Source organism: Sceloporus occidentalis, unplaced genomic scaffold (assembly GCF_023333645.1).
Source record: "Sceloporus occidentalis isolate IW3139 unplaced genomic scaffold, rSceOcc1.0.p SCAF_1, whole genome shotgun sequence".
NCBI lineage: Eukaryota > Metazoa > Chordata > Lepidosauria > Squamata > Phrynosomatidae > Sceloporus > Sceloporus occidentalis.
In genome coordinates, this window is record NW_028316981.1 from 224,060,037 (window position 1) to 224,087,484 (window position 27,448).

Genomic DNA, 27,448 nt, shown 5'->3' on the forward strand with positions numbered 1-27,448 from the left:
CTCGCGAGAGGAGAAGTTTCTACAGCGACTAGGCCGCTCGCCTGGTCTGACGGAGACGGGGCTCCTATGAAAGGAGAAAAAGGGACCGAAAGCCCGGTATACATTGGGCCCAAGCGGACGCTAGAGAGGTGGGTTACTGCTGCTCCCGCAGGATGAAGATCTACGGTGGCCGAGAGGGGCCAAAAGACCCCGCTTAAACGAGCCGAGTCGCAAACGCCGCTCCTAGGCTGCGGAAATCATGGAGCTTGACACTGCTTTTAATTACTGTGGCTCCACGCTGTGGAATTCTGGGAATTGTAGTTTGTTGTGGCGCCAGAGCTCCCTGACAGGGGAGGCTCAAACGTCCCACAAAAACTACAACTCCCAGAATTCCCTAGCATCCATTCAGCCGTGGCAGTTAAAGTGGGGTCCAGCCTAATTTAGTTATGCAGCCTGAAGAAGAAATCCCAGCCTCGGAGGGAAAGAAACGTACTCCTATAGCGGCCTCCCTGACAGCGTCCGCACTGCAGATGTAATCCGGTTTGACACCGGCTTCACGGCTGCTGTGTCTTCTTGCTGTGGGATTCTGGGAATTGTAGTTGGCTGTGTCACTGGCAGAGCTCTCTTCAGTCAGTCCTTTGGGCGGCTGACCATAATAGCTGCATCCACACTGCAGGGATAATCCACTTTCAGAGCGCCTTAACTGCCCTGGCTCCGTGCTAAGGAGTTCTGGGAGTTGTAGTTTTGTGAGACATTTAGCCTTCCCTGTCAGAGAGCTCTGGTGCCACAATAAACTACAATTCCCATGATTCCCTAGCACAGAGCCAGGGCAGTTAAAGCGGTCTCAAAGTGGGCTATTTCTGCAATGTGGATGCTATGAGAGAGGCTGCTGTAGTACGTTTCTTTGCTGCTGAGGCCAGGGGCCATGGCTGCTTTAGGGCCTGAACAGACAGGCCAAAATAAAGTAGCTTGGGGTCTCTTTGGAGGTATGCTGTTTAAATGACACACGCATCTCAAGAGGCCCAAAGATGCACCAAAGATGCACTCCAGTCTTTAGTACTGGAGCATGGCTTTGGCTTGGCTTCCGACCTCTTAAGATGCGTGTGTCATTCAAACAGCATTCCTCCAAAGAGACCCCAAGCAGCAGCTTTAGGCCTGTTACAGACTGCCAAAATAAAGCTGCTTGGGGTCTCTTTGGAGGTATGCTATTTAAATTATGCATGGGTCCTAAGAGTCCGGAGGTTGCGCCAAAGTCACACTCCATTCCTGAGCACTGGAGTGCAGCTTTGGTGCAGCTTCCGGATTCTTAGGATGCATGCATCATTTAAACAGCATACCTCCAAAGAGACCCCAAGCAGCTTTATTTTGGCAGTCTGTAACAGGCTTTAGTCAGGCTGGGCTTCGAAGCTCTGTGCTTTCCTCAGATCTGAGGGGAGCCTTGAATGCTTTTAAAAATGTACTAAAGGGATTTATGTGAAGTCGAAGGCTTTCACGGCCGGCATCCATAGTTTTCTGTGGGTTTCTGGAGGCTCTGTGGCCATGTTCTAGAAGGATTTATTCCTGACATTTTGCCAGCATCTAGCTGGCATCTTCAGAGAACGCTGGCATGGAAGAGAGTGGGTATATATATATATATAAAGAGAGAGAGAGAGAGAGAGAGAGAGCTTTCTCTGAAGAGTCCAGCCACAGATGCTGGCAAAACCCCAGGAATAAACTCTTCTAAAACATGGCCACATAGCCCCCAAAACCCACAAAAAAACTATAGAGAGATTTATGTTACTGGAAAATACTTGCCATGCTTCAGGGATTTAGGCGCATCCCTAGGGCTGGTGCCCCCTCCTCCCATAACACACCATACAGAATCCTGCATCATGTTTTATGTGTTAATGTGATTCACGAATTGCAATTCCCATGTAATGCCAATAGTTGTGATATAGGCAACTTGTTGCTTGCGAAGTTGAAGGCTTTCATGGCCGGCGTCCATGGTTTTTTGTGGGGGTTTTGGGCTATGTTCTAGAAGAGTTTATTCCTGGCGTTTCACCAGCATCTGTGGCTGGCATCTTCAGAGAATGCTTGCCTGGAAGAGAATTATATATATATATATATATACACACACACACACACACACACACACACATACACACACACACACACACACACACTGTGTGACTCTAGATTGGGAGGAGTGATTTACATGTTAATCTGTGTATTGTTCTGTGGTTGAATGGCAAGGCCTCAGGGTGGGAGGCTATGCAAGGAGGATTTGTTGTGTGCGTTCAAGTCGTTTCTGACCTGTGACGACCCTAAGGCAATTCTATCATGGAGTTTTCTTAGCAAGTTTCCTCAAAGGCGGGGGGGGGGGGTTGCCATTGCCACCCTCTAAGGCTGAGAGAGTGTGACTAGCCCAAGGTCAGCAGTGGATTTTCATGGCCAAACTGGGATTCAAACCCAGAGTCATAGGGCAACACTCAAACCACTACGCTGGGTCTCCTTCCAACTAGCAAGTTAAAATTATACCTTTTAATTACAATATCATATGCACAGCGTAACTGTATTTCTTCCCATTTTCCAGTGAATACTGAGGAGCGGGAGAACAGTCCCCATGAACTGCCAGAAACGATTGGAAACTACCTCCAATCTTAAATATGAATGGTTCCAAGTTGGCACACCAGACAGAAACCGTCACTTGGTTGCCTAATATTTGAAAACAGTCAAATAATCATAGTTTTTGTGGGTTTTTCGGGCTATGTGGCTGTGTTCTGGAAGAGTTTGTTCCTGATGTATCGCCAGCCTGTGTGGCTGGCATCTTCAGAGAATCTGAAGTTTTCCTTATGTTCAGGAACAAGCCTGCCTGCGCATTTCCTTCCTTGACCTTCCTTAGGCCTGTTACAGACTGCCAAAATAAAGCTGCTTTGGGTCTCTTTGGAGGTATGCTATTTAAATGATGCATGGGTCCTAAGAGTCTGGAGGTCGCGCCAAAGCCACACTCCATTCCTAAGCACTGGAGGGCAGCTTTGGTGCAGCTTCCGGATTCTTAGGATGCATGCATCATTTAAACAGCATACCTCCAAAGAGACCCGAAGCAGCTTTATTTTGGCAGGCTGTAACAGGCCTTAGTAATTTTTCCAAGACCATTAGGCAAATCTAGCTATTTAACAAGCATTATTCCACTTGCTGCTTACCATAACTGTAGGCATCTGCAAAGAGGAATGTGAAAAAAGTTGTCCTTGCCCAATCCTAGTAAATGTGCATATGAGTCTGCTCCTTAACATATCCGGTACCAGCAATTGGAAATGAAAGTTTTAGGAGAATGTCTTACATGTTGTGTAATCACGTTTTTCTTTTCTTTTATCAGCTTTTGGAGTACCTTGAACATGCATACCTTCAGTCAGTGCCACAATCTAAATATTTAATTGGTTCTTCTTGCCTTTGAACTTCAGCCACAATGGTAAGATTTTCTCTGTCCTATTGTAATGTGTGGATAGATAGAAAGATGTTACCTATCTTTTTGTCAACTGTGATTCAAAATGCATTTTCAAACGACAGTGTGTGTATTCATTTAAGACCATTACTTAATTGGAGCCCACTTAATCCTTAAATACAGCACTGATCTGATGGTTAACTGCTAAGAAAGGACATGAGAATATGTTCTCATGGTCGGGAGAGACCACATGATCTCATAGCCTTTTCAGGATTTCTTAACCACATCTACACATCAGTGCCTATTGCATATTTAATGCTGGTTATGCATTCTATCTTCCTTTCTGTTTTGATGAAGGTGCTGTTCCCATAAATCATAAAAACTTCCATATGTATATCACTATTTTCTACTACATCATTGTGTGTAGTAGATATTACATAGCTTACATAACAGTTCTAAACATGTTTATACAGGAGTCTGATTAGTTTCAATTACATTTAGGTTCTGGTGACTCCTAAGAATTGCATACTTGGTACAGTGCGCCCTTCCCTTATGCGGAGGATCCGTTCCAGACCTCCCCACGTAAGGGAAAAACGCGTATGCTTGAGCCCCATTAGATGTAATGGGGCTCGTGCCCACGGTGCAGGCGGTGCGCACCTCATTACTTCTTCCTGACACACCGAGATTTCTTCTGGTGCAGGCTTCCAGCACTGTATATTAAATAAGCTATTTATGTGATCGTTTTATAGGTAAACAAAATAACATTGGTAATATGATATTTTACAGGATTCTATGTAACAAATTAGTTAGTTTTCTGATAAAGTTTTTTTCCCCATTTTTGCAGAAACAAACATTAGAACTTGCACTGGATCGTGCGGAGGTAAGAAGTACATTATTTGTTTGAATTATGCATATGCTTTAAAGTTAAAATATTAACCATGGAAGGTGCCATCGCTGTTCTGTGTCTGATAACATTTGTTGTAGAAACACCTAATTCCCAATATACACACCACAATTCAGTAGACGTTTGGTTCAGTTCTTTCCCCTTGACCCCTTATTGTCCAGAAGGGTTGAGATTAGTTTGGAAACTTTTTCTTCTGTTTTCAAATAATGACAATATACTGTTACCATTCAGACTCTCAACTCTTTCAACAGAAAAAAGTAATTGTCAGTAAACATACCCTAGAAAGCTATAAAAATAAAACACTTGCAGGATGGTATTAAGCATGACAGCTTTTACACTTTAAAAAAAGAGAGACCATTTCAGTAAAACAGTATAATTGCAAAGAGGTAATCAGAGTCTATAATATCTTCCTTGCAATGGAGTGATTATTAATGAATAATCACTCCATTATTAATGATTATTAATGAATGGTTATTATCAAATGAAGTACAGTGTGCCCGGATATGATGCGGACACACCAAACGCAACTTACAGCTTACGCTGAGGCCGCATGCTGGAAGAGGTAATGGTGTGTGTGCTTGTGGCGCATGTGCTGAGCTGTGCCGTGTGCACAAGTCCCATTGTTTTCAATAGGGATCGAGCATACACAGTATTTATGGGGGGTTCTAAGGGAAAGGCCCACTGTAATAGTAGTGTATGACTAGATTTTTCAGTTTAACTTGCTCTCCCTGCCACCAGTTAGAAATGTTTCCAAATATTTTTCAGAACTGACTCAATTTCCAAACCTTAACTCTTATTCTTATTACTGGCTTTATGGATTTTACTATTTTTATTATTTTAACCATTTTATCCTGTTAAGTACTATTTTGTTTTATCTGTTTTTATTGTGAGCAATATTGGGATTTTTAAAATAAAAATCAGAATACAAACCTTGAATTTAACATAAATAAAAAAGCATTATCACAGTGAGCATCCTCTGCTTTTGCGGAGCAGATATTTATTTATGAAAATATTTAGACCCCACTCTAGATCAAGAAATCTGAGGGCAGCATACAAGTAGCATTAGACAGGTTAATTTTAATAAGCAAAAAACATACTAAACAATATAAAGAGTTAGAAACAGATTTTAAAAATTTTGAAATGATAAAAGTCTTTGGATTGAATTAATGAGGCCCAAAGGCTTTGGTAAATGGCTATATTTTAATGTTGTGCCTAAATGACATGAGTTTCAGTGCTAGTCAGGCCTCCAGATATATTCACATATTGATTTACACTTGCTGTAGAAGAGATTTTCTTCCACTATTGTGATTTGCTACATTGATAACCAAGTGAACCGTGTACAGTGGGTCCTCGCCTTACGCGGGGATCCGTTCCGGATGCCTCTGCGTAAGGCGAATCCCGCCTATGCTCAAGCCCCATTGGAAACAATGGGGCTCGTGTGCGGCGACACGCCGCCCCTTCCACCCCCACGCACGCCCCGCATATGCTCAAGCTGCGTAAAGCGCGTATGACACGGGCGCGCTGTATAAGAATTATTCCAGTACTGCAAAAAATTATATATAAAATAGACTTTTGGGTGAATAATATAGTAAAAGAAAGTTTGCTCACTTAGAAATAAATTTGTAAAAGAAAGCTTGCTTTTCACTAGCTTTGTAATTCAATTTAATTAAACCCATGTGCATAATTTATAGATGAGGAGGCTCTGAAATCTGCTGGCATATTTGTATGTCTCTAACTTGTTTCTTTTTTCCCCAGTATATCATTGAGAGTGCCCGTCAAAGGCCACCCAAAAGGAAATATTTATCTAGTGGAAGGTGAGAAAGTTTTAATGTTTCTTAAACAGCAGGACTTGGGGGCACATTCAAGACTAACAAGTGCACTTCAGCACAAGATTTTGTGGTTTATGGCCAACTTCATTAGAACAGATACTCAAGAGATTGCTTTTTTTAATTTTAGAAAATCTGTATTTCAAAAATTATATGAACTTTATCTAGAAGAATGTGATAAAGAACCAGAAATAAAGGTAAGTGGAATCTATTTGCTAAACACTCACACCCGGCTTTCTGTATTTTATTATGAAACGATCAGCTGCAGTTGCAAATATTGTTCTTTTTGGGGGTAATGTGAGATTAAAAATCACTTGGAAATTTATTCAGAATGTTTTTAATGATTAAAAGTGCATTTACTTTTTTTGTGCACTTGTTTTCATAAAAATCTTCCTTTTTATTCTTTCTTTCATTTCATTTATATGCCATCTTTCTCCCAGAGTGGGGCCCAAGGTGGCTTAGAAAAGGCCTCTAAGGGATTTAAAACATCTAAGGTGGTATTAGTCCTTTATTCAGCCCTTTGCAAGGGTTGAGGTCCAAATAACGTGATCTCCCCCCAGAGCCTGATGGATCTGGATGGTTTTCTGATTGTTTCTGATGAAGACATATTTGAATATTGAAATGTCTAAGTCAGCAAACACTAAGTTCGGCTAAGTAAAGCCAAACTTTGCACTAAGGAATTTATTCTGACTTTTAGTTCTGTATTTTAATTCACTCTTAATTTGAGAGCCAGATGCAGTGTAAATCCAATGAATAAATAAAAAAAAATTTTATCCTGTTGAATTAAAAACAAAGATTGTGAGCAAAGGTAGATTTTTGCACGAGAATGATGAGAAATTCCTTATAATGGTGTTAGTTTCTGTATTCACTATCTTCATGAGTGATGCCCATTTTAAAGCAGAAGCTGAGACGAAATGTGAACTTGTTGGAGAAACTAGTTATGCAAGAAACGCTGTCATGCCTGGTAGTGAACCTGTATCCGGGAAATGAAGGATATTCACTGATGCTCAGAGGAAAGAATGGCTCAGGTAAACTTCGCCATGTGTAAAATGCTGTCCTTTACATAAAATGGCAAAATCAGGGTTGGTTTTTTTTTTTTTTTTAATGTATATATTTTTAAAATATTTTCAAACTGTGGATGGTTGAATCTGTGGATAAAGAAACTGTGGATACGGAGTGCTGAATGTACTTCAATCTGTGGCCTTAAAAACAATACTTAGTATTACTGTCTACTTCACATGAAAAGCATAATAGAATTTATTATTTAAAATAATGAAAATAATAATATAATTTATTGTAAACTATATAATACAAAACTTCAAAAACATATTTTGGCTTTCTGCATAATCAGTGTGCTACTGTTTTCTCCCAGCAGGTTGTTATGTCTGTAATGAAAAAGAAGGTTCAAGCTTGTGTTGCTCTAAATAATTCATTAATTTAATGCATTGTAAACTCTCCTTAATTTGCAGTGACTTGCAACTTAGGCGCGTTACAGACCGCCGGATTGCGGCGGTCTGCCGCCGCCACTTGCACCGTCCGGGAGCCGCAGCCTTTAAACGGTGCGGCTCCTGGATGCTGCTGAGAAGGAGCGCGGAAATCACGCTCCTTCTCAGGCCCCGGAAGTGGCGCCGCAAAGTGCAAGGGGCACATTTGTGGCGTCATTTCCGGGGCAACATGTGCAGACGCAACGCGTCCAGCACATAAAGATGGCGGCGCCCGTGTGTATAGGGCGCCACCATCTTTACGCCCCCGTCATGTGCTGGGGTGAGGCTGGTATGGACGCTAGGTCCTCGGCCAACCCCTAGCACGTGACGGGGGCGTATTAAAGGCCCGTCTATAACGCGCCATACTGAGTTCACAGTTTCAAAAAATACATGTACAGCATGAACTCTTGCAACCAGAAAAATAAATAATAGATTTCTGCTGAAATGTATTCTTTGGTTTTAATGCAGATTCAGAAACAATTCGGCTTCCGTATGAAGAAGGAGAATTGCTTGAATATTTGGATGCCGAAGAACTTCCGCCTATTTTAGTTGACCTTCTGGAAAAATCCCAGGTTTGGAAGGCTTTGCAAGGATGTTCTTGATTATTCTTTTGGTTTTACATTCCAGATGGTACTAGTTCTTACAGTGTGCCTATTTGTACTGACTTGCCATTCCACCACCCTGGAAGGCAATTTAGGGAATTATGGAAATTTATATTTTGAAAATGTTCCCTAACAATTGAGCAATGTTATTGGAGTTGTTGGTATATGTGTATTAAGTTGCTATGATTCTGACCCAAAACACACGGGCCAAATAAAGCGGCTTTCGGCCACTTTGGGGGTGTGGTGTTTAGATACACGCCCCCAAAGTAGCCAGAAGCTGCTCTGAGGCCACATTAAGGTGGCGAGACCCAGAACTTTTAGTTAAATCTTCTGCCAGTAGCCGCTACCAGTAGCCACTTGAGACTGTGGTTGTCCCGGTCCTCGTGCGATCGGGGCCATAGTGGCCAGAGGCCACTCCTTCTGAGCCGTGTGCTTTGGCCCTGTGTTAACTTATGGTGGTATAAATGGAAATGAATTTTAATTAAATGAAAAATGAAATAAATAAATAAGTGAAATGAAATCTAGGTGATGGGAACGCAAAAAACAAAAAAGAGATGAGTAGCTAGCTCTAAGGCTGCAATCCTGTACCCTGTTACATGATAGCATGCCTCATTGAATACAGTGAGCTTTACTTTGCAGTAAAAATACAAAAGATTGTGTGGTTCTGCTGTTTATATGTTTAAAAGTTTAAATCAGGATTTAACACAAGCCATAGCTTAGCCTAGCATATGAATTGAGTTTTGGTGTCTGTGAGTTTTAAAAGCAAACAAGTTGGCTTTGAAAAATGGGAGAAAGCATCAATTTCTGTATCAGTTGTTGACCATTCCTGTTTGTGAAATATAGGATGTGCTCACAGAAATAAAGAGTTTAGGTCTTGGAATGATAAATTCTTAACATATCATGTTTGTGTGCGTAAACATATATGTGTGTGTGATTCTCTTTTAAACAGATCAACATTTTTCATTGTGGATGTGTCATAACAGAAATACGTGACTATAGACAGTCTGGTAATCTGAAATCTCCAGCATACCAAAGCAAGCACATTCTTTTACGCCCAACCATGCAAGTATGTTCTTTATATTTTAGGATTTGCATTGCTCTGACTTTAAAAAAAAAAACAGTCTTGAAGCAACATATTTAGGCATTCAGACATTCTTTATTTCATGACTAATGTTTTTTTTCTTTTTCCAGACTTTGGTTTGTGATGTTCATTCCATTACAAGTGACAACCACAAATGGACACAGGTAAAAAATATATATAGCAACTATAGAATTGGTTTTAGTAATTTTGTACTTCAGTGATTTGTCTGTAAGAGAAAGAAGTCCTTTGGGCAGCTATTCTTTAGCTAAGCTGATATCGTCTGTCATCCAGCAGGAGCAAAAATGTAAAATAGACTTCATTCAGTGAAAGTACAATCACATAGGTTAACCACTGAAAATGATAATTTCATAGCATTTGTACATATACTCAGTTGTGAAGTGTGTAGCATGCAGCTGTCATGTTGGAAAGAATGATAAATATGATATCTAAATATTTTTCAGATGTACCCAGCCTAATGTATGATCATGTGAAACAAAGTCATACTGAGACACTTACTTCTGTAAAAATGTACAGTAAGATATATTATTATTTTGCAATCTTCTGTGTTCATGTTTTAGGAAGACAAACTCCTACTAGAAAGCCAGCTCATACTTGCTACAGCTGAACCCCTGTGTCTAGATCCCTCAATTGCTGTAACCTGTACAACAAACAGACTTCTCTATAACAAGCAGAAAATGAATACTCACCCAATGAAACGGTATTGGAAAGTGGTAGCCTCTGTTGAATCTCTTCACATCTCTCTAGTATCTATGTTGCTTTAAACATTTTATTTGATTTTTAAAATCCATGTAATAACTTCAACATTAGCCACCAATTCCTGCCAGAATAAAAACGTTTAGAAAAGAACCCTTAAAAGTTTGTGTGGAATCAATGTCACTTGTGGTCAACCATTCATAAAAACAAATTGTATTACAGACCCTAGCTCTGGGGTGCTGTTATACACTTAATCCAGACTGTTGTAAATTTCCTTCCATTCATTGTTTGTGTTTTGTAGATGCTTCAAGAGATACTCCCGGTCATCTTTGAATCGACAGCAGGAAGTGACTCACTGCACAACACCACCACAGCTTAAATTGTTGGATTATGTGCAAAAAAGAAAAGAGAGAAAAGCAGCACCGCAACATGACCTCAAAATTTCCAAAGCTGGAAATGTATGCATATTTTTGAAACCTAAAAACGTAAATTGGATAAATAATCTTAATGATCATTTTTTCATAGCTTTGTTTTCTTGTTCCTTTTAGTGCGTAGATATGTGGAAACAGACCCCTTGCTATTTGACTGCACCGTCTGAAGTGGATGTAAGTTGTAGTTCCAGGGCTATTCACTAGTATATGTGCTGCAACTGCCTAATTGTCAGTTCATTCTGGTATTATTTAATTGCTTTTCTCTTTGCTGAAGATGTTATGCTGGCAAGGTATTTTTGAAGGAGATAATAAGACTTTTTATATAAAGTCTTTGTGATGTTTTGCAGTGTGCCAGCTCATTTCGTAATAGCTCAGTGGTAGAAAGATAGTAAAAACTATTTACTATCTATAAGGTATAAAATGATATAGTTTATACTTATTATGGATTGTTTCCCATAATGTACGTTATTAAGTATAAGAAAAGTTAAGCTAGATGCATTTTATTTAAGTTGGTATCCATTCATTTGATATATTAATGATGGAAATACAGATATTAGTGTTTTAGATAAATATAGGGTGAATGGCTAAAATAAGTGCAGTTAGGAGAAGGACTAATTTATATAATTTGGACAGTTATCTTTTACTATGGGCTTTATTATAACAATATAATTTACAGTGAGCCTGCTCCATCCACGGGTTTGCTATATGCGTTTTTAAGCTTACATGGACAGCAGATGTTAAAATGGCACACATGCCTGAGGTGTGTGCAGCGCTGCATGTGGGAGCGCACAGCCATTTAAACAAACAGGCCTTGAAGTCCTGCGGTTTTTCCCTTACACAGGGGTGGTGGTGGAACAGATCCCCCACATATATTAAGGGTGTACTGCACATAATAGTGGGATGTTTGGACAAGAGTTTGTTTTACAACATTATTTTCTTTTGCATTTCTTTTCTGGAACAATCCCAAAATAATATAACTCGACAGCCTCGCTAGTGTCTGGTCTTCCTTTTAACTCTTTGAACCATTAGTTTGATTAGCATTTGTAAAAAACATTCATGTATCTTTATTATCTCTTAAATTCAATTCTGTATTTTTCTGCTTATCAAAAGTATTATGGTAATCAATGGTGTTTTTGTTGCCTGGTTTAATTTTAATAACACTTCTGATGTTTCTAAAGGTGGAAAAATATGCTAAAGTAGAAAAATCTATCAAGACTGATGACTCACAGCCAAGTGTCTGGCCAGCTCATGTGAGTAATTATAGACTTTTAGATTACCCTCCCTAGAGATTTAGAGATTTCTTCCTCCAAATAAAAATGGGGGAAAAAAAACAGTATAAAAGAACAATCAGAATTTAAGACAGTGTAGGTGACCGTGTGTGTGTGTGAAACACTGGTGTAACAGTGGAGATGCGGCTTTTGGTGAAGAAAGGTATTTGCATTTGGAATCTTCAGAAACAGGCTGCTCCTGGACTGGTGGATTTCACTAGGATGTTTGACCATTCAGAAGAGATTTACTCAATTGTCCAGCCACATTTTAGTAAAATAATAGTATGTTTGAAGCATTAATGCTAAAATAATAACGATAATCATCAGAGGTTCTGATAGGCTAATGAGTCAGCCCTCTCTGTCCATGGATTCAACCATCCATGGCTTGAAAATATTTTTTAAAAAACCAAAAAAGCTGTTTTATATAAGATGTACCATTTTACTATACCATTGTATAGCCCGCGGCCCCTGCTCCTTTCCTTGGGGCTTCGCCAGACCTGAGGTGTCCTCCAAAGGCCCGCAGCCCCTGCTCCTTTCCTTGGGGCTTCGCCAGACCCGAGGTGTCCTCCGAAGGACACCTCAAGTCTAGTGAAGCCCCGCGGGGAAGAGGAGGCCAGCGGCCCTTGCTCCTCTCTGAGAGGCTTCGCCAGACCTGAGGTGTTCTCCAAAGGACACCTCAGGTCTAGCAAAGCCCCATGGGGAGAAGGAGGAGGTGTCGGCCCACACTCTCCTCCTCGGTCCTTTTCTCCTCGCAAATGGGCTCCAAGGGGCCTGTTCACACGGAGGAAAGGGAAGCCTAGGGGAAGGGATCTGGGCACACGTCCCAAGCCCCTTCTCAGTCCTTTCCTCCGAGCGAATGGGTTCCAAGGGGCCCGTTTGCCTCGAGTAAAGGGAACCTGGGAGGAAAGAGGGCTGGGAGGAGGAGCCAGACGTGTGCGCCTCTGGCTCCTTCTGAGCGCCATTTTTTGGCTTCCTGCTGTCTGAGAGAGACAGCAGGAGGCCCAAAAAAGGCAGGGAGAAGGCGGAATGGGCACGTGCGTGCCTCTTCCGCCTTCTTCCTCGCCCCGTGCCTGGCTAATTGGCGTCGTGTGCCATAGGTTCAGCATCACGAGGTTAGGGTTTGGGACTATTGACTGGCCTAGTGTCAGCTTCAAGGCTGAGAATCAGAACCTGGGTTGCCTTAGTCCTTGTCAAAATTCTGCTTGACAGGCAGTGCTATTTACCGCTGATCACTGTTTTCTGATACTGTTTAGACATACCTGCAGTAACATCCAAAATCAGGAAAAATCGGCCATTCATCTGGTCTGAGGGAACCCTAGTCAGCTGCAGTTCAGCCCAGGAACCCAGGCGGCTGCGCTGGTGTTTAGGTCATTGTGCAGACTCCGGTGAACAGTAGCTGTTACAAAGAGAAGCTGTGACCTCACTTTGCCTTAGATTTTATTGCTGCATCCCTTTTAACATCTTCACATATTCAGTAAACCATCATTTTGGTGCACCATTTCATTTTGACAGATCCTTGAGCCTTACTTGGCCTGGAAGTTGAATGTCCTGGAATCAGCACACTTGTTCTTAGCTAGAAAACACATTGTCCCAATTTCTGCCATTGGTAACTAGTGATACTATGAAATTTTAAAAGGCCCACTGCTGTCTGCACAGTGGCATTTTTGGAATATTTTGACTGTTGTCAAATGACTTAGCAGTCAAACGTAGCTTATACTATTTGATTAAATAATCTAGGAGACACTAAAACTAGTGGCAAAGCAAGAGGGAAAAATAAGTGAAGTAAGCATGTTGTTTCTTGTACGAAAGAGGGATTTACTTTATCGTATTTAATCTTTTTTCCTTAATTATTGCATACTTTTCAGGCCTACCAATTTTTATGCCGTACAATACAAAATACATCCATTATCACAATATAGTATAAATTATAGTAGCAAACACAAAGGAGGGCATCCAGGTGGAGTCGTAAGCTAGTTTAGATACCCTCTTGTAGGGCAGAGTGGAGGGCTGGATAGCTAAGGCCATTCCTTCTCCAATGGCAGATCTCCAGCAGCAGTAGAGGCAAAATACGTAAATGCCTTGGGTGTGAATCAAAGGGGCCTTGATTCTTTAGGATCCCAAACCCCAGTTCCTGACACAGGGAGAGATGTATAATTGATTGTAATGGAAAAGCTAATTTAAAAAATAAAGGAAGGCCTGGGGAAATAACAAAGAGGAAACTTCCTTCTCCACTGCATTGTAACTTGGAAAGCATTGTGAGCCCTTCCTTTTTTTCTTTCTGAAGGGTTCATTCTTACCTGTGCTAAAAGGAAGCTTTGGGAGATGAATTCCTTGTATAAATATTTTTATTTTGGCAGGAAGTAAAAGATGATTATGTCTTTGAATGTGAAGTTGGAAGTCAACTTCAGAAAACAAAACTGACAATTTTCCAGTCATTGGGAAATCCATTATACTACGGCAAAATACAGATGATTAAGAGTGAAGAAGATAATGAGAGCCCAGCTATTCCGTCACAGTAAGTAGTAGTGGTATTATATTTTGGAGTAAAGGATGTTGGGGATAGTAACTTTGGAGGCAAATTTGCTGATTTCTGGAAGATGAAATCTTTTCTTCTAGTACTTGTGGGTTCCAGGAAAGCTGAGGCAGAGGTGGTTGTAACTTGGGAGGAGGGAGGATATCTGACTGCCTCATTGTAACCATAGCACTATAGGGACAAAATGCTGATAGTGGTTATTAGTAGCATGCCACCCAATTTTTCAGCAATTCACACAGGTGAGAAATCGTGCTAAATATGGCAGCATGTTTCTTCTTGCAGTTTTTTTTTAAATTTTGTTTTTATATTTATTTTGCATTTGGTTGGTTTTGCTCTTTGAGGGCTTGGAGAGTCCGGGGTGGCATTCTAAACAAGTGATTAGTTCATGTAGTCTGGGCCACATTTCCCACCACACTTGTATTGCAACATTTCTAGAAGGGCCCCACTCAGCTTATCATTTGTATTTTCTAACTTAAAATGGTTTTTGATTATTATATTGTGTTACTTACAGTTTTCTTATTGGCTCAAAATCAGAAGCTGAAAGGTAAGTAGTTTTATCAACATTTTCATGATTACATAGATAACTGGGTTCTTGCTTCTCCCCTTGATTTGCCCCTTAGTTTCTTATGCCCTCTTTCTTGTAAACTAAGTTGGTTCATGGGCAAACACCTTCCTTCTCTTCTCCCCCTCTCCCAGAAGGGTCTCTGTTGCTCTGGGCCTTTAGTTCCCTTAGATAATAATTTCTGACTGTTGTGTATAGAAGCGTTAGGACTTTGGTCAGGGCTGATCTTCTGTATAGCATGTGGGTCTTTTGTAAACAATAGGTACAAAATGTGTGTATGTGTGTGTGTTCTCTGTGTCACTCTTCTCATGTGCCCTTAGTTGGAACATTCCTACTCTTCACATGACAGATCAAATCCTGGTTCTGGAAACAACTCAAATGAGGACTAGAGGAGCATGCCAAATAAGAACATGTTTGTAAAATATAAAGATTTGAATAGTAGAGTAAATTTACACAGTTTTCTGTTAATCTTTGCATTTTTAGTATTTTATTTATGAGTTAATAGAAGGACTGGAAGTAATGAATAGGCAAAGAAAACATAGATAAAAAGGCTTGTGTGTGTGTGTGACTAGGTGGATACACCTATCTTTAATATTTCTGGGACCTCGTGAAAGACTTCTGTTTAATGTCATTTTGCAGAGTGGTCAACCAGTACCAGGAACTAGTTCAAAATGAAGCTAAATGCACAGTGAAGATGTTTCATAACTCAAACGGCGGAGTTTGTCTAAATGAACTTTCTCCTGAGAAGGAAATGGAAGTATGTTGCTACTGTATATTAGAGAACATTGAGTACCCATTGAAAAATTACAGGAATTTACAGTTTAATTTCTCTTAACCAAACAAGTACCTTCCTAAACCAACTCAGGCCTGCGACAATTCTGACTTTAGTGCTAAGCCTTCTTTAGCTGAAACCTGTGTGATAGTCATAAGGGCAATCTATCCACCTTTATCAAGTGCTACAGAGTTGAAAGCAGTATCTCAATGGAAGCTTTCTTTTTCTTTTTCGTTTGGCCGAAGAGCCCTACAGAAGTTTCAAAGTATTTAAATTATTCATAATCAAACCCTAACATTATGTACTCCCCAAGAGCAGAGCTTAACTTTTATTCTTACAGATGAATTGGAGTGAATCATTTCTGTAAAGGGAAATAGACGAACACTCACAGGCACCATAAAGTGGGACTATAAACCCGCCACATTTTTGTTTTAACTACATTCTGAAATTGTAATCCATTGTCAGATATACCAGCATAGCTCTGCCCTTAGTTTTATTTGCTGATCACACTAGAATGTGTCAGGATTTTGGGAAGGGAAGGTGGAATGTTGAAAATTCGTTAAAACAAAGAAGCCATTACTGGATTAAGGAGGGGATACTGAACAAATAGATAAAAAGGAATGCAGAATTCCTTTTTATCTATTTATCTATTATTCCTTCCTTGAGAATGAGCAGAAGATGGGAAGAATAAGAGCAAGAGTTAGCATTGGATGGGAAACGAAAGAGGCGAATTGACTTAGTAGAGCTGTTTGCTCCTTGCCAAAGCATTCCTGTTTTTACGATACTTTATATTTGGAAATTCATTGAGCTAGAATGAAAGATGGTACAAAAGCAGAGTTTTTCAGTTAGATTTCTTGATAAGGGAAAGTATTTTTCTTTCAACAGTTTCAGTTGATAATGGAAAACAAGTTAGCATTCAGACACACAAACAACATCAAAATAAGGCTAATATAAAAGTTAACACTGGCAGCATGTACAATTGTTTATTATTCCAGATTTCAACTAATTTTTATGTAAAGTTGAATTTTCCTGGAAACATTCTAGATTTTTACACTGGAATCATTTGTTAGCAGCAGCCTTCCTTGTTCCATTGCTTTAGATGAAAATGCTAGCGTTCATGTAATGTGGTATTCCCTTAGAAATAAATATGTAGCCAAAGAACACTCTTTCTGTTACTATACTGGACCTGAATCCCAGCCCTGAGGGAAATAGGTAGCAGGGAATTTGTAAAGTGTGTGATATAGGCTGGCCTTTTAGCTTCTTGATCCGTTTGTCAGTAATTTCTGTCACATTAGTTCTGGAGCGTTCTTTTATAGCCAAGGGGTTTCCTGGAGGACATATGATTTCCAATTCTTTGCAATTTTTATGCATGGTAACATTTGTTTGCGTGTGTGTGTCTGTGTTTAGCAGGCTGAGAGTGTATCCGGGTATGTTCAGTCATCATTACTGGGAAAAGGTGTGAAACACCGGCCACCTCCCATCAAACTACCTTCAAGTTCAGGAGGCAGCTCTACAGGTAAAATGCTTTTTTCCACTATCCTTTTTAGCATATAAATCATTGTGGGAAAAGTCCTCCACCCCATCTCCAAAGCCTGGCATTGTTTATCATTTTCAATGTGCACATACATTGAGAGTCTGTCTCAGTTATACTTTATGGTGTTGTCTCATACAGTAGAGTGGGATAATGTGATCAGTTTCCATAATGAGACTCCTTGCCTGCAGCTGCTTGAGAGGTTGAAGTTCTCCTGGCTAAGCTGGTTGATTAGGGACAATCTCTTGCCTTGCCCCATAGACTGAGAGCAAGAAATTGGGGGATCATGGCAGAACATCCTCCATACTTCTGTCTGGCAGAGGAGGAGGTGGAGAAGACTACCTTGGTCCCTCCTGTTGAGTAATCCAGATTAACAGGTGCTGTAGGTAGCAAAAAAACCCTGCTTCACTTGCGCTTATAATATTTATTTATTTATTATATTTATTTGTATCCCACTCTTTTCCCAGGACTGGGACTCAGAGCAGCTCGACAGCATTAAAAACAGTACAACTAAAAACATAAAAAATTAAATTAGATTAAAAAATAAATAAATAAATAAATAAATAAATAATATTAAAACAGAGTTATTGAAAGAATAAAACATATTTTAAAAAGAAAAAGAAAAAAACTATAAATAAGAGGAAGAAAAACTGTAACAAAATTTTTAAAATGGTCCAACATCCCAGCCTGTCCTTATAGCAGTTCCTTAAATGCCTGTTTGAACAGGTAGGTCTTCACCTGCTGGCGGAAGGCCATCAAGGAGGGAACCGTTCTGATCTCCCTGGGCAGGGAGTTCCAGAGTCTAGGGGCAGCCACCGAGAAGGCCCTCTCTCACATCCTCACAAACCAATTTTGTGATGGTGTTGGGATGGAGAGAAGGGGATCTCAGAGTCTGGGTCGGTTCATACCAGGAGAAACTGTCTGCCAAATACTGTGGACCTGAGCTATGTAGGTCTTTATAGGTAATAACCAGCACCTTGAATTGTGCCCGGAAACAAACTGGCAGCCAATGAAGCTGTTTCAACAGGGACGTTGTATGGTCTGTGTAATCTACCCCGTTAACAGCCTGGCAGCAGCTCTTTAAACCAGCTGAATTTTCCAAACATTTTTCAAAGGCAGGCCCAGGTAGAGCCCATTACAGTAGTCCAAACGTGATGTAACCAAGGCATGTACCACCGTGGCTAGATTTGGTTTCTCAAGGAACGGGCACAGCTGGTGCACAAGTTTTAAATGTGCGAAAGCACTCCTGGTCACAGCTGAGACCTGGGCATCCAGCTTCAAAGCTGAGTCCAAGAGTACCCCCAAACTGCGAACCTGTGTCTTCAGGGGGAGCATGACCCCATCTAACACAGGCTGGATCCCTATTCCCCGATCTGCCTTCCGACTGACCAGGAACACCTCTGTCTTGTCTGGATTAAGTTTCAACTTGTTTGCCCTTGTCCAGTCCATTACTGAAGACAGACAATGGTTTAGGACCAGGACATAATATGTACTTAGTGTGCAGTATAATCTCTATTATGAATTATGTTCTTTCTGATGCTATGTCTAAAACATAATCTAGTTTAATTGTGTTTTTCAGGTAATCTCTTTAGTCCACAGCAGTCAAGCGGCCACCTAAAATCCCCCACTCCTCCTCCTCCCAAGCCTCCCGCAGTGTCTCGGAAGCAATCTCTGGATCTGAATCAGCTGAGCATGCTTTCTCCAGCAACCATGTCTCCAGCAAGCTCTTCACAAAGTGAGTCCCGCCCTAAATTCTCCATTAAGTCTTCATAAGCTCATGGTAAACTTCGTAACTTGGCTGATTGGAGAACCAAAATGTCCATCATATGCTAGATTGTATATAAAGTTGTACAGCACTTAAGGCAGGCCTCTTGTTGACTGTATGTACTTTGTTTGCTGTAACTGTATTTGTTTCTCTGTATAAATTTATATATGTATGCACCCTTTGTGTATACGTTTTAATCCATTTTATGCAATCAACCTTGGTCTCTCTCTAACTCAGCCTGATTGTTAATGTGACCATAGACATTTCTAAAATGCAGCTCTTTCCACCAGTGTATCAACAATAGTTTGCTAAAGCCAACTGTCATTTCCATATTTTAAGGAGCAAAAACTTCATAAATGTCATCAAGTATGGTGCGGTTGTATCTCTATGTATGTATTTAACATGATCAGTCCTAAGGTGGCAATACAATAAACTATAAATTGATTTTTTAAAACTCTGCTATACTGTTTTACAAATCATTGCTGATGACAAAAATGAGAATCATCTCAGTCTAGCAGTCAAGTTTGTTAAATGTTTTCTGAGTTGAATTTGGATTAGCGGGTAGCATCAGTACTACAGATCCCTTAAATAAAAATAACAGCTATGGATGTTTACCAACCTTTAAAATATTTGCATAAAGTAAAAGAGAAGGGATCTATAAAAATAACCTGTAGACTCGTTTCTTCAGTCTGCTGCACAGCGTAGTCCTGTAGCTCAAGTGGCATAGTCTAAAAACTCTTTGGATGGCTCAAAAGGTGTCTTTTCTGCCTTCCTGTTTTGCACAAAGAAACCTGTAAGGAAGCTTTGATCAATTTTCCAACAGTCTGATTCACACAACCTTCTCCCCTCCCTTCCGTCCTTTATGTTGCGGGTATGAATTGTATATGTTGCACACATTTGTTGCTGTAAGAAGACTTTGCTCACAGCTTCTAGACATTCACATTTCTTTCCTTTCTTTCTGCAGGACATGAAAGCTAAAAAAAAATCATAAAAAGAAAACACCTCAAGAGCTTTTGATTTTTTTTGTTTCCATTCCATTGATACGATGTCTTCATGCCAAATTTATGCGCTCTATTAAAAATACAGTGTTTATTTTCTGCCACAACCATGGCTACTTTTCTTTCTTTGTGATTAAGCCCAACTTAAGCAAACTAGTCACAGATAATTATTTGTACTGTATTCAGTTTGGTCTTAGTCAGTGTTTGTTCAGTCTGTTTTTCTTCCTATTCGACTATGGTACTGTGCAGATGATTTTTTTATACTTGTTGGATGAAATTTTTTTTTGCAAGCAAAATGCTGCCTTGAAAGAAATTACGCAAACTAACAAAGTTGTTCATGGTAGGGGTGTAGTGTAAATGTGTTACCAGTGTTTAGGATTACCTAAGGGAAATATAGGTTTGTCTGCAGCTTAAGTTGAGTGGATGTTGATGTGCCATGTGCTGCATCTTGTTTGAAGCAGCAGTGACTAACTTTTGGAGTGTCTTTGTTTTCCACACTGTGAGAGCTAAGCATTCCATTAACATTATTATACAAAAGGACTTTTATAACAAACTAGTGTTTTTTATTTTTCTCAATGAGCAGGGTCTGGAACTCCTAAACCATCTACTCCTACTCCAGCCAACCCACACCCTCCTGATGCTCAGAGCTCCACTCTGACTACCCATTCTGCCACCCTTACTCCCCAAGATTCAGGCTTCACCCCTCAGCCCACTTTGCTAACCCCGTTTGCTCAGCAGCCAATGTCTCTGAGCCAGGCACTGCCTGTAATGACCATTCCTCTTTCCACCATGGTAACATCCACTACTACAGGAACCTCCTCCAACCAGGTCATGCCAAACACTGCAGGACTTAACTTCATCAATGTAGTGGGCTCTGTATGGTAAGTTGGTTTCACTGTGCTACTTCCTTGTTTTCATTTTTATACTGATTTTGCCCCTTAATTGTGCTCCGAGTTAGATGACTTATGATGGACCTTAGAAAAATCTAGTTATTCATACAGTAGAGTCTTGATTATCCGACATTCCAGATTATCCGACGTCGGATAGTCCATGGGCATGGCTTGGAGCCCTTACCACGGCCCCAGCCGAAAAGGGCTCCAAGCGCGGTGGCAAGCCCCACCAGGCCCCAAGCACACTTTTTATAGTGATTGCAAGGCTTTCATAGAGATTGTTTGGCTTTTCATAGCGATTTTAAGGCTTTTCATAGTGATTCAAGGCTTTTCATAATTATTGCTAGGCTTTTCCTATGACCCTCCAGATTATCCAACATTTTCGGCTATCCGACCAATGGGACCGCCCATTTACACCGGATAATTGAGACTCTACTGTATAACTACAAGTTAAATCCCCTGTGTCAAAGGGAGGGGCATGCCAGTTATCATTGCTTGCCATATGTGAAAGTGAGAACTTGTGTTGCACTTTCTTAAGCATTTGTCCACGGACTTGGAATAGGAAGATGAAAGCTTTGCAATGTCTGTCCTAATCAGCTAGACCATTTTCAGGATTGAGAGCTTAAAGAAACTAATTTTCCTTATTTTGTTCTTACTGACTTTGGAGTTGCGTTTAAGGAATGAAGGCACAGTGTGGTGGAACTATGTTTTTCACACCCAAAGCAATCGTTCACATGTGAAGTCAAGGCTTTAACAGCCAGCTTCCATAGTTTTCTGTGGATTTTCCAGATATGTGGCCAGGTTCTGGAAGAATTTATTCCTGACATTTTGCCTATATCTGTGGCTGGCATCTTTAAAGGGGGAAGTGTCTGAAAATGCCAGCCACAGATGCAGGCAAAACGCATGAATAAGTTCTTCTGGGACACAGCCACATAACCCAGAAAACCCACAGAAAATCTTTCATATTTTTCTAAGGTGCCTTTCAGTTCTCCCATTCTTTGGGAACAGATTATCTGGGCACTTATGTGTGACTATGGGAAGGTCTAAAATGTATCTAAAATGCCACCCAATACATGCTTTATAGAAAAATGGGTCCATTTTTTATTTCCTAATTTTGGACTGATCAAATTCATTGTTACTGTTGACATGTCTCCTAAGTTTAACTAATACAACTTAACAAAATCAGTTGGAGATTGAACTGTTTATCCCCAAAGCTAATGATGGAGATATCTTCACAGGGAGTTGGGATAGCAAAACTGTCTCTCTCCCAGCCCTTCCTGTCATGTTGATCTAATGCCTGCTCATTACATTTGTACAGTGGAGCGCAGACATTGATGAGTGGCTCAAACTCCATGTTGGGGTGTAGTACTAGTGCGGTAACCCCTGCAGGCATAAACTTGACCAGCATTTTACCACCAGGAGGTCTGGTGCCAAGTGCGCTGCCCGCTGCAGTGCAGCCCTCAACCTCTCAGCCAGGTGAGTATGAAAGCCAGCCACTGTTGAATGTTGCTGGTGCATGGAGGGTGGCAGCTTTTACGCTCAGGAAAACTGTGAAGAAGATAATTGATTGCTTAATGGGTAAAGTGGATAATAGTCCATTAGAGGAATTTTAATTTCTGACTTGCATTAAGACTACCAGCACCTACACTGATAATCACCAGGGTTTTGATAATGTCTGCGCATGTGGCTGAAGATCCAACTTAACGACTGAAGAGAATAATGCATACATAATTACCACCATACAGGCATTTGTCTTTCTCCGTTTCCCAATCCCCATACCCCTTTCAGTTCGTAATAAATAGCAGGAAAACTACAGATAATGTAGTTCATGCCCCCAGATTGTATTTACCTGCCAGGGCTTTTGTGATGATGGTGCTGCTTTTAAATTGTCTTTACTAGGTCTTTTTGCCTGCTGGTCACTTTCAGTACCAAACACAAAGGATCTTCTTTACGTAGGCATTTTAATTTAGTGTATTTATTTGGTGTGTTTAGTGTCTAACCTGGATTTTTTTTATAAATCTGCTGCTATGCTTTCAAGTTTTACTTGTTATCTCCCTGCTGACCTTTTTGAAAATGATTTTGTACACTTCCTTCAACTTTTTGGTGGGGTCAGCATAAATACAATAAATATATAATGTATGTTTTGTACCACTTTTGTACCATCTTTCCCCCAGATGTCACATTGGACAGAGAATCAGAATAGTATTGCTGAACAATCATAATGAAATCATAATGCACTACAAAGCTATTTCCAAGTAAAGGTTTCCTTTAAAATGTCATTCTATGTCAGCTTAAACCTATGAACCTAGGTTTAACATTTAGGACCTAGGAAAGACATTTAGAGAAAAGCTCTGAGTTGTAAAGCCTATTTTATATTCTGATAAAAAGGCTCAGCAAAATGGAAGATAGCATATGTATTGATTCTGTGCAATATAACATTTCCAAATGGTACCCTCATCTTAAGCTCAAGACCTTGCCCAATCTAGTTTCGAAGTAAAGAGAAAAACAGTTACAAAATTATCTTGTCTAATTTCAGCAGGTGGTCCTTTGGGTTTAAACAGTGCTCCAGGCCTTCATTCTCTGAATCTGCTGCAGGTAAATTTATTCAAAATGATTATTTTGGACAGATTTCCATCTGCTTTGACTGGTGATTAAAACCTTCCATCCCGTTGAAAAGGTTTCCTGTATTTGGAAGGATAGTTACTTACCTTTATAGACAAGCACAATAATAAAATAATGGATGAGGATTTTGTTCTAACAAAAATATTTCAAGGAAGCTGGAACAGTATGTCTAGACAGCAGAACGGGTGTGGTGTAGTGGTTTAAGTGTTGGACTGTGACTTTGAAGACCAGGGTTCGAATCCTGGCTCAGCCGTTTAAACCCACTGGGTGGCATTGGGCAAGTCACACGCTCTCATTCTCAGAGAATGGCAATGGCAAATCCACTCTAAAGAAATTAGCCAAGAAAGCCCCGTGATTCAGTTACCTTAGGGTCACCATTAGTTGGAAATGACTTGATGGCACACAACAACAAACCTTGTTCTTTACTGAAGATTTGCAAAAGTTGCAGATTTGCAGTAGCTGCCTGTGGGATTCTTAATATTCATACTGTCGCCTTTTCTTACAGTCCCTTTGCCTAGCTCCTCTTTCCACAGCTAGAATTCTGAACAGCATTTTGTTATTTTGCAAAGAAATTTGATAAAAGAGAATTGTAGAAAATCAGCATATTCTGGGTGGAATACTGTGGGGTGACACGTTTTGGTTTGCACTTTCCCTGCTCCTACTTTGTGGCTTGTTTCACAGAGACTGTTTTATGCTGAATATATTAATCTAATGGGATTGGGTTTAGAATGAGTTGGTGTCTGGTGGACAATGACTAGGCAACAGTCTGGGTACTTTTTGTGGCTACACAAGAATACAAAGTTTAAGTGCTATATCTTTCTTTGTGCTTACCACATGAAAATACAACCTGATCTCTGTTTCTTGCCTTTAAACCTGAACAGCTTCCAGATGGCTCACTGATTTTCAACCCTTTGCAGCAGCAACAGCAACAACTCTCCCAGTTCTCATCCCAACCTCCTACAGCTTCAAGTACTCAGCAACAGGGAGATCAAGTAGGTATATTTCTCAAAAATATGTGTGTGTATACTTGTTTGGGCCACCTTAGAATACCCCAAAGCAGAGAGTTGGTTATTTGTTGTTTGTGATAGCTGCACATGGGAAAGGCTTAGAATAACCACAGCTAAAATCAAAACATTTTCAGCCTAGTGGAGCTTCAAAAGCTTGCATCATGTAATTTGTCCATTTTGGTTGGCTCAATAAAGAAATTGTTGTTTTGTGGAATTTGGATGTTACTGTACAACATGGCTACCTCCGGATAAGCCCTTAGTATGTTGATCAAGTCCGCATGGCATACTGGTTTGAGTGTTGGACTATGACTCTGGAGACCAAGATTCAAATCCCACCTCAAGCCATGGAAACCCACCAGGTGACCTTGGGCAAGGCACACAGTCTCAGGCTCTGAAGATGGCAATGGCAAACTCTCTCTGAAGAAATTTGACAAGAAAACCCTGTCATAGGGATGCCTTAAGGTAGTCATAAGTCAAAAAAGATTTGAAGGCACACAACAACAGCAAATGTTGATCACCACAAGCTCTTTTTCTCTAGAGCAGTGGTTCTCAGCTTTTGGTCCTCCATTTATTTTGGATATAACTCCCCAAATTCCTAAGCATTGGTCATACTAGCTAAAATTTCATGATCTACTACATGCTGTGCATGCAGAAGATTCTTAATTCAGTCCCTAGAGCCCAAGACAGGGCTAGGACATAATCCCGAAACCTCGAAGGTTGTTGCCAGCTAGAGCTGATGAATACTGTATTAGATGGCCCAATGAGTATAAAGCAGTTTTCTATGAATGATAATGTAAAGTTACTGTCAAAAAGGGGAAGGGGCAGGGAGGCACATTACATAGGATGGGTCCTATGTTTGCTAACTATGGTTTCCAAAAGGCTATCTCTATTTCTTCCCCATTTCAGGAAGTGCTTTAAGAACTACCTTTTTCTAACCAATTGTGTGCACATATGTCTTACAGTATAGTTACATTTTCAAAGAGAAACTAATTAAGGGTTTCACTTCTGTTCTGTGAGTCAAATCTTTTTTCTTCTTCTTCTTTTGCCAGGATTCTGAACAAGTTTCCACAAATCAAGACCAGGCCTTGTCTGCTCAGCAAACTGCTGTTCTTAACCTGACTGGAGTAGGGAATTTTATGCAGCCTCAGGGAGCAGGTATGTTTCTTAACAAAGCATTCTTTGGAGAGTTATGCTGCAGTTCTGTTTTTCAGCCACATAAAAACTGTTTGGATACTATGACATTTGCTTCAAGGGACTGTAATAGTAAGTGGTTAGGCCAAAGCTCTGTAAGAAACTCAAACCCCACAGAGGTCACAACAGGAATTAAAGTATGCCCTGTGGATGATTCCACCTGGGACTACCATATGTAAAGGGGGGGGGGGGGGATTGACAAAAAATAGTCCCAAAATCCTGACAGTGACATACACATGAGTCAATGCTGGAAAAGGGACCCAGGGTGAAGGCAATGGCAAGAGAGGAGACATGGCATGGCAGGGCATGGAAGCAGCCCTCACAACCCATTACCTCTCCCTTGCCTGAACCAGAGAAAAGGACCACATCCTTCCTCACCTTATTCTTCGGCTGAATCAGCATTCAGCAGCAACATGGGAGAGCCCTAAGAATGTGGCACACCCATCATTTTGGGTGTTTGAAGTGGAGAAGAATGGTGATGGCCGTTTTAAATACTATACAAGCCTTGTGCGTCTTGACAGTCTGCAGAGAGGCTTCTACAGTACACCCTCCCCCCCCCCCCATTTATATTCCTTTCCCTCTGTATTTGAAAAGCTGTAGGCATTTTAAGATCAGTGCAATTTACACCCACAACTGTGACCCCTGAAACAGGTCCTCTCCTTCTCTTATAACTTTTCATAAGTATGCAGCCTTGACTGACCATGTTGCCAATTGGAAATGATTTCATTTCTCCATATTTTGTTCTGACAGCAGCTTTTTAGCCTGAGTATAGGTCAAGACAGTCAGGTGGAGTGGTGCACCCATTCCTCTAAGAGCAAGCCATAGCTTTTCATGATCTATGCAGTCAATGGCTTTGCTTTAGTCTATAAAACACATGCTGATTTACTTCTGGAATTCCTATGTGTGCTCCATCATCCATCATATGTTTGCAATTTGATCCCTAGTGCCTCTTCCTTTTCTGCTTCTACCTTTAAGACCTCCATGTAATATTCTGATTACAGAGATAATGGGATTTGTTTGGTAAATTAACTGGAAATTCAACTATTCCCAAATTCAGGATAGGGTTTACACTTAGATTTAATGTTTTGTCATCTGTACTTCTGGAAGGAAGATCAGGAGAGTTCCTTACCAAGAGCAAAATGCCCTTGCAAAATGGGAGGGGGAAAAAACTATGGTATAGATATAATAATTTTTTTCATTATACACTGACAAATTGGAATCTCAGTATTATAACTACAAAAGGCAGCTTTTATGCCACTACCATCAATAATATCTTAATATCCCTTATCTCCACTGGCCTGTGACTGAAATCAAATCAAAACTGACATGCTTAAAACAAGGAAAAATCTGCTAGTCCTTTAAAAACAGGTCATGGATTTTTCAGAACCATGAGCATTTTTTTATATTGAGATCTTCTTTCTTTCAGAGAAAAGTGAAAACCAGGCTTTTAAAAATTATTTCTAAAATGCCTTAGATGCTACAGCAAGGTGTTTGTTGTCCACCTGATTTGCTTGTTTAAACTTTCTCTAAGATGAAACCTCACTCTTCAGAAGTAAAACCTATTAAGCTTGTTTTCTGCTCCTTCCCTGGCAGCTCTTCCACTATCAAACGGTTATGACAGCAGAGGTGGCAGCAATGCAAGCAGCTCAGCTACAACATTCAGGCATCCAGTCAAAAAATAAACAGAAGCAGTTCACTGTTCTTAAATTCTTAAAATCCTTGTTTGATATGTATGTATATTTATAGTTTTTTAAATAAAATTGAATTGAAATCTCCTGGTAAAATAGAACTTGAATTTATGTTTGCTAAACCTTTAAAGGCAACTAGCCATTCTTACACAACAGGTTTTCTTGCAGTGAAAATCAGA

The 27,448-nt window shown here is 40.3% G+C and overlaps 1 protein-coding gene across 11 annotated transcripts; it reads left to right on the top strand.

The window, feature by feature from the left end:
- SUPT20H (SPT20 homolog, SAGA complex component) lies at positions 1 to 27,354 on the top strand. 11 transcript variants are annotated; one of them, XM_089489168.1, is made up of 24 exons: positions 1 to 128; positions 3,335 to 3,427; positions 4,245 to 4,280; positions 6,060 to 6,118; positions 6,261 to 6,327; positions 7,029 to 7,158; positions 8,083 to 8,186; positions 9,166 to 9,282; positions 9,408 to 9,461; positions 9,876 to 10,015; positions 10,313 to 10,469; positions 10,560 to 10,616; positions 11,621 to 11,692; positions 14,068 to 14,225; positions 14,755 to 14,787; positions 15,445 to 15,562; positions 16,985 to 17,093; positions 18,688 to 18,843; positions 20,455 to 20,752; positions 22,080 to 22,237; positions 23,298 to 23,356; positions 24,265 to 24,375; positions 25,440 to 25,545; positions 27,175 to 27,354. In XM_089489168.1, the coding sequence occupies exons 2-24, from the start codon at positions 3,425 to 3,427 to the stop codon at positions 27,261 to 27,263; spliced, it is 2,391 nt and encodes a 796-aa protein (XP_089345294.1). In that variant the 5' UTR covers positions 1 to 128; positions 3,335 to 3,424; the 3' UTR covers positions 27,264 to 27,354. The 11 variants fall into 11 exon arrangements, with proteins under 11 accessions (XP_089345294.1, XP_089345296.1, XP_089345299.1 ...); XM_089489170.1 differs by having other exon boundaries at positions 23,301 to 23,356; XM_089489173.1 differs by having other exon boundaries at positions 20,683 to 20,752.
- The last annotated feature ends 94 nt before the right edge of the window (positions 27,355 to 27,448 follow it).

Coding starts and splice junctions, on each gene's coding strand:
- SUPT20H (XM_089489168.1), top strand. Junction 8,187..9,165: donor ACCTTCTGGAAAAATCCCAG/GTTTGGAAGGCT, acceptor TCTTTTAAACAG/ATCAACATTTTTCATTGTGG. Junction 10,470..10,559: donor AAATTTCCAAAGCTGGAAAT/GTATGCATATTT, acceptor TGTTCCTTTTAG/TGCGTAGATATGTGGAAACA.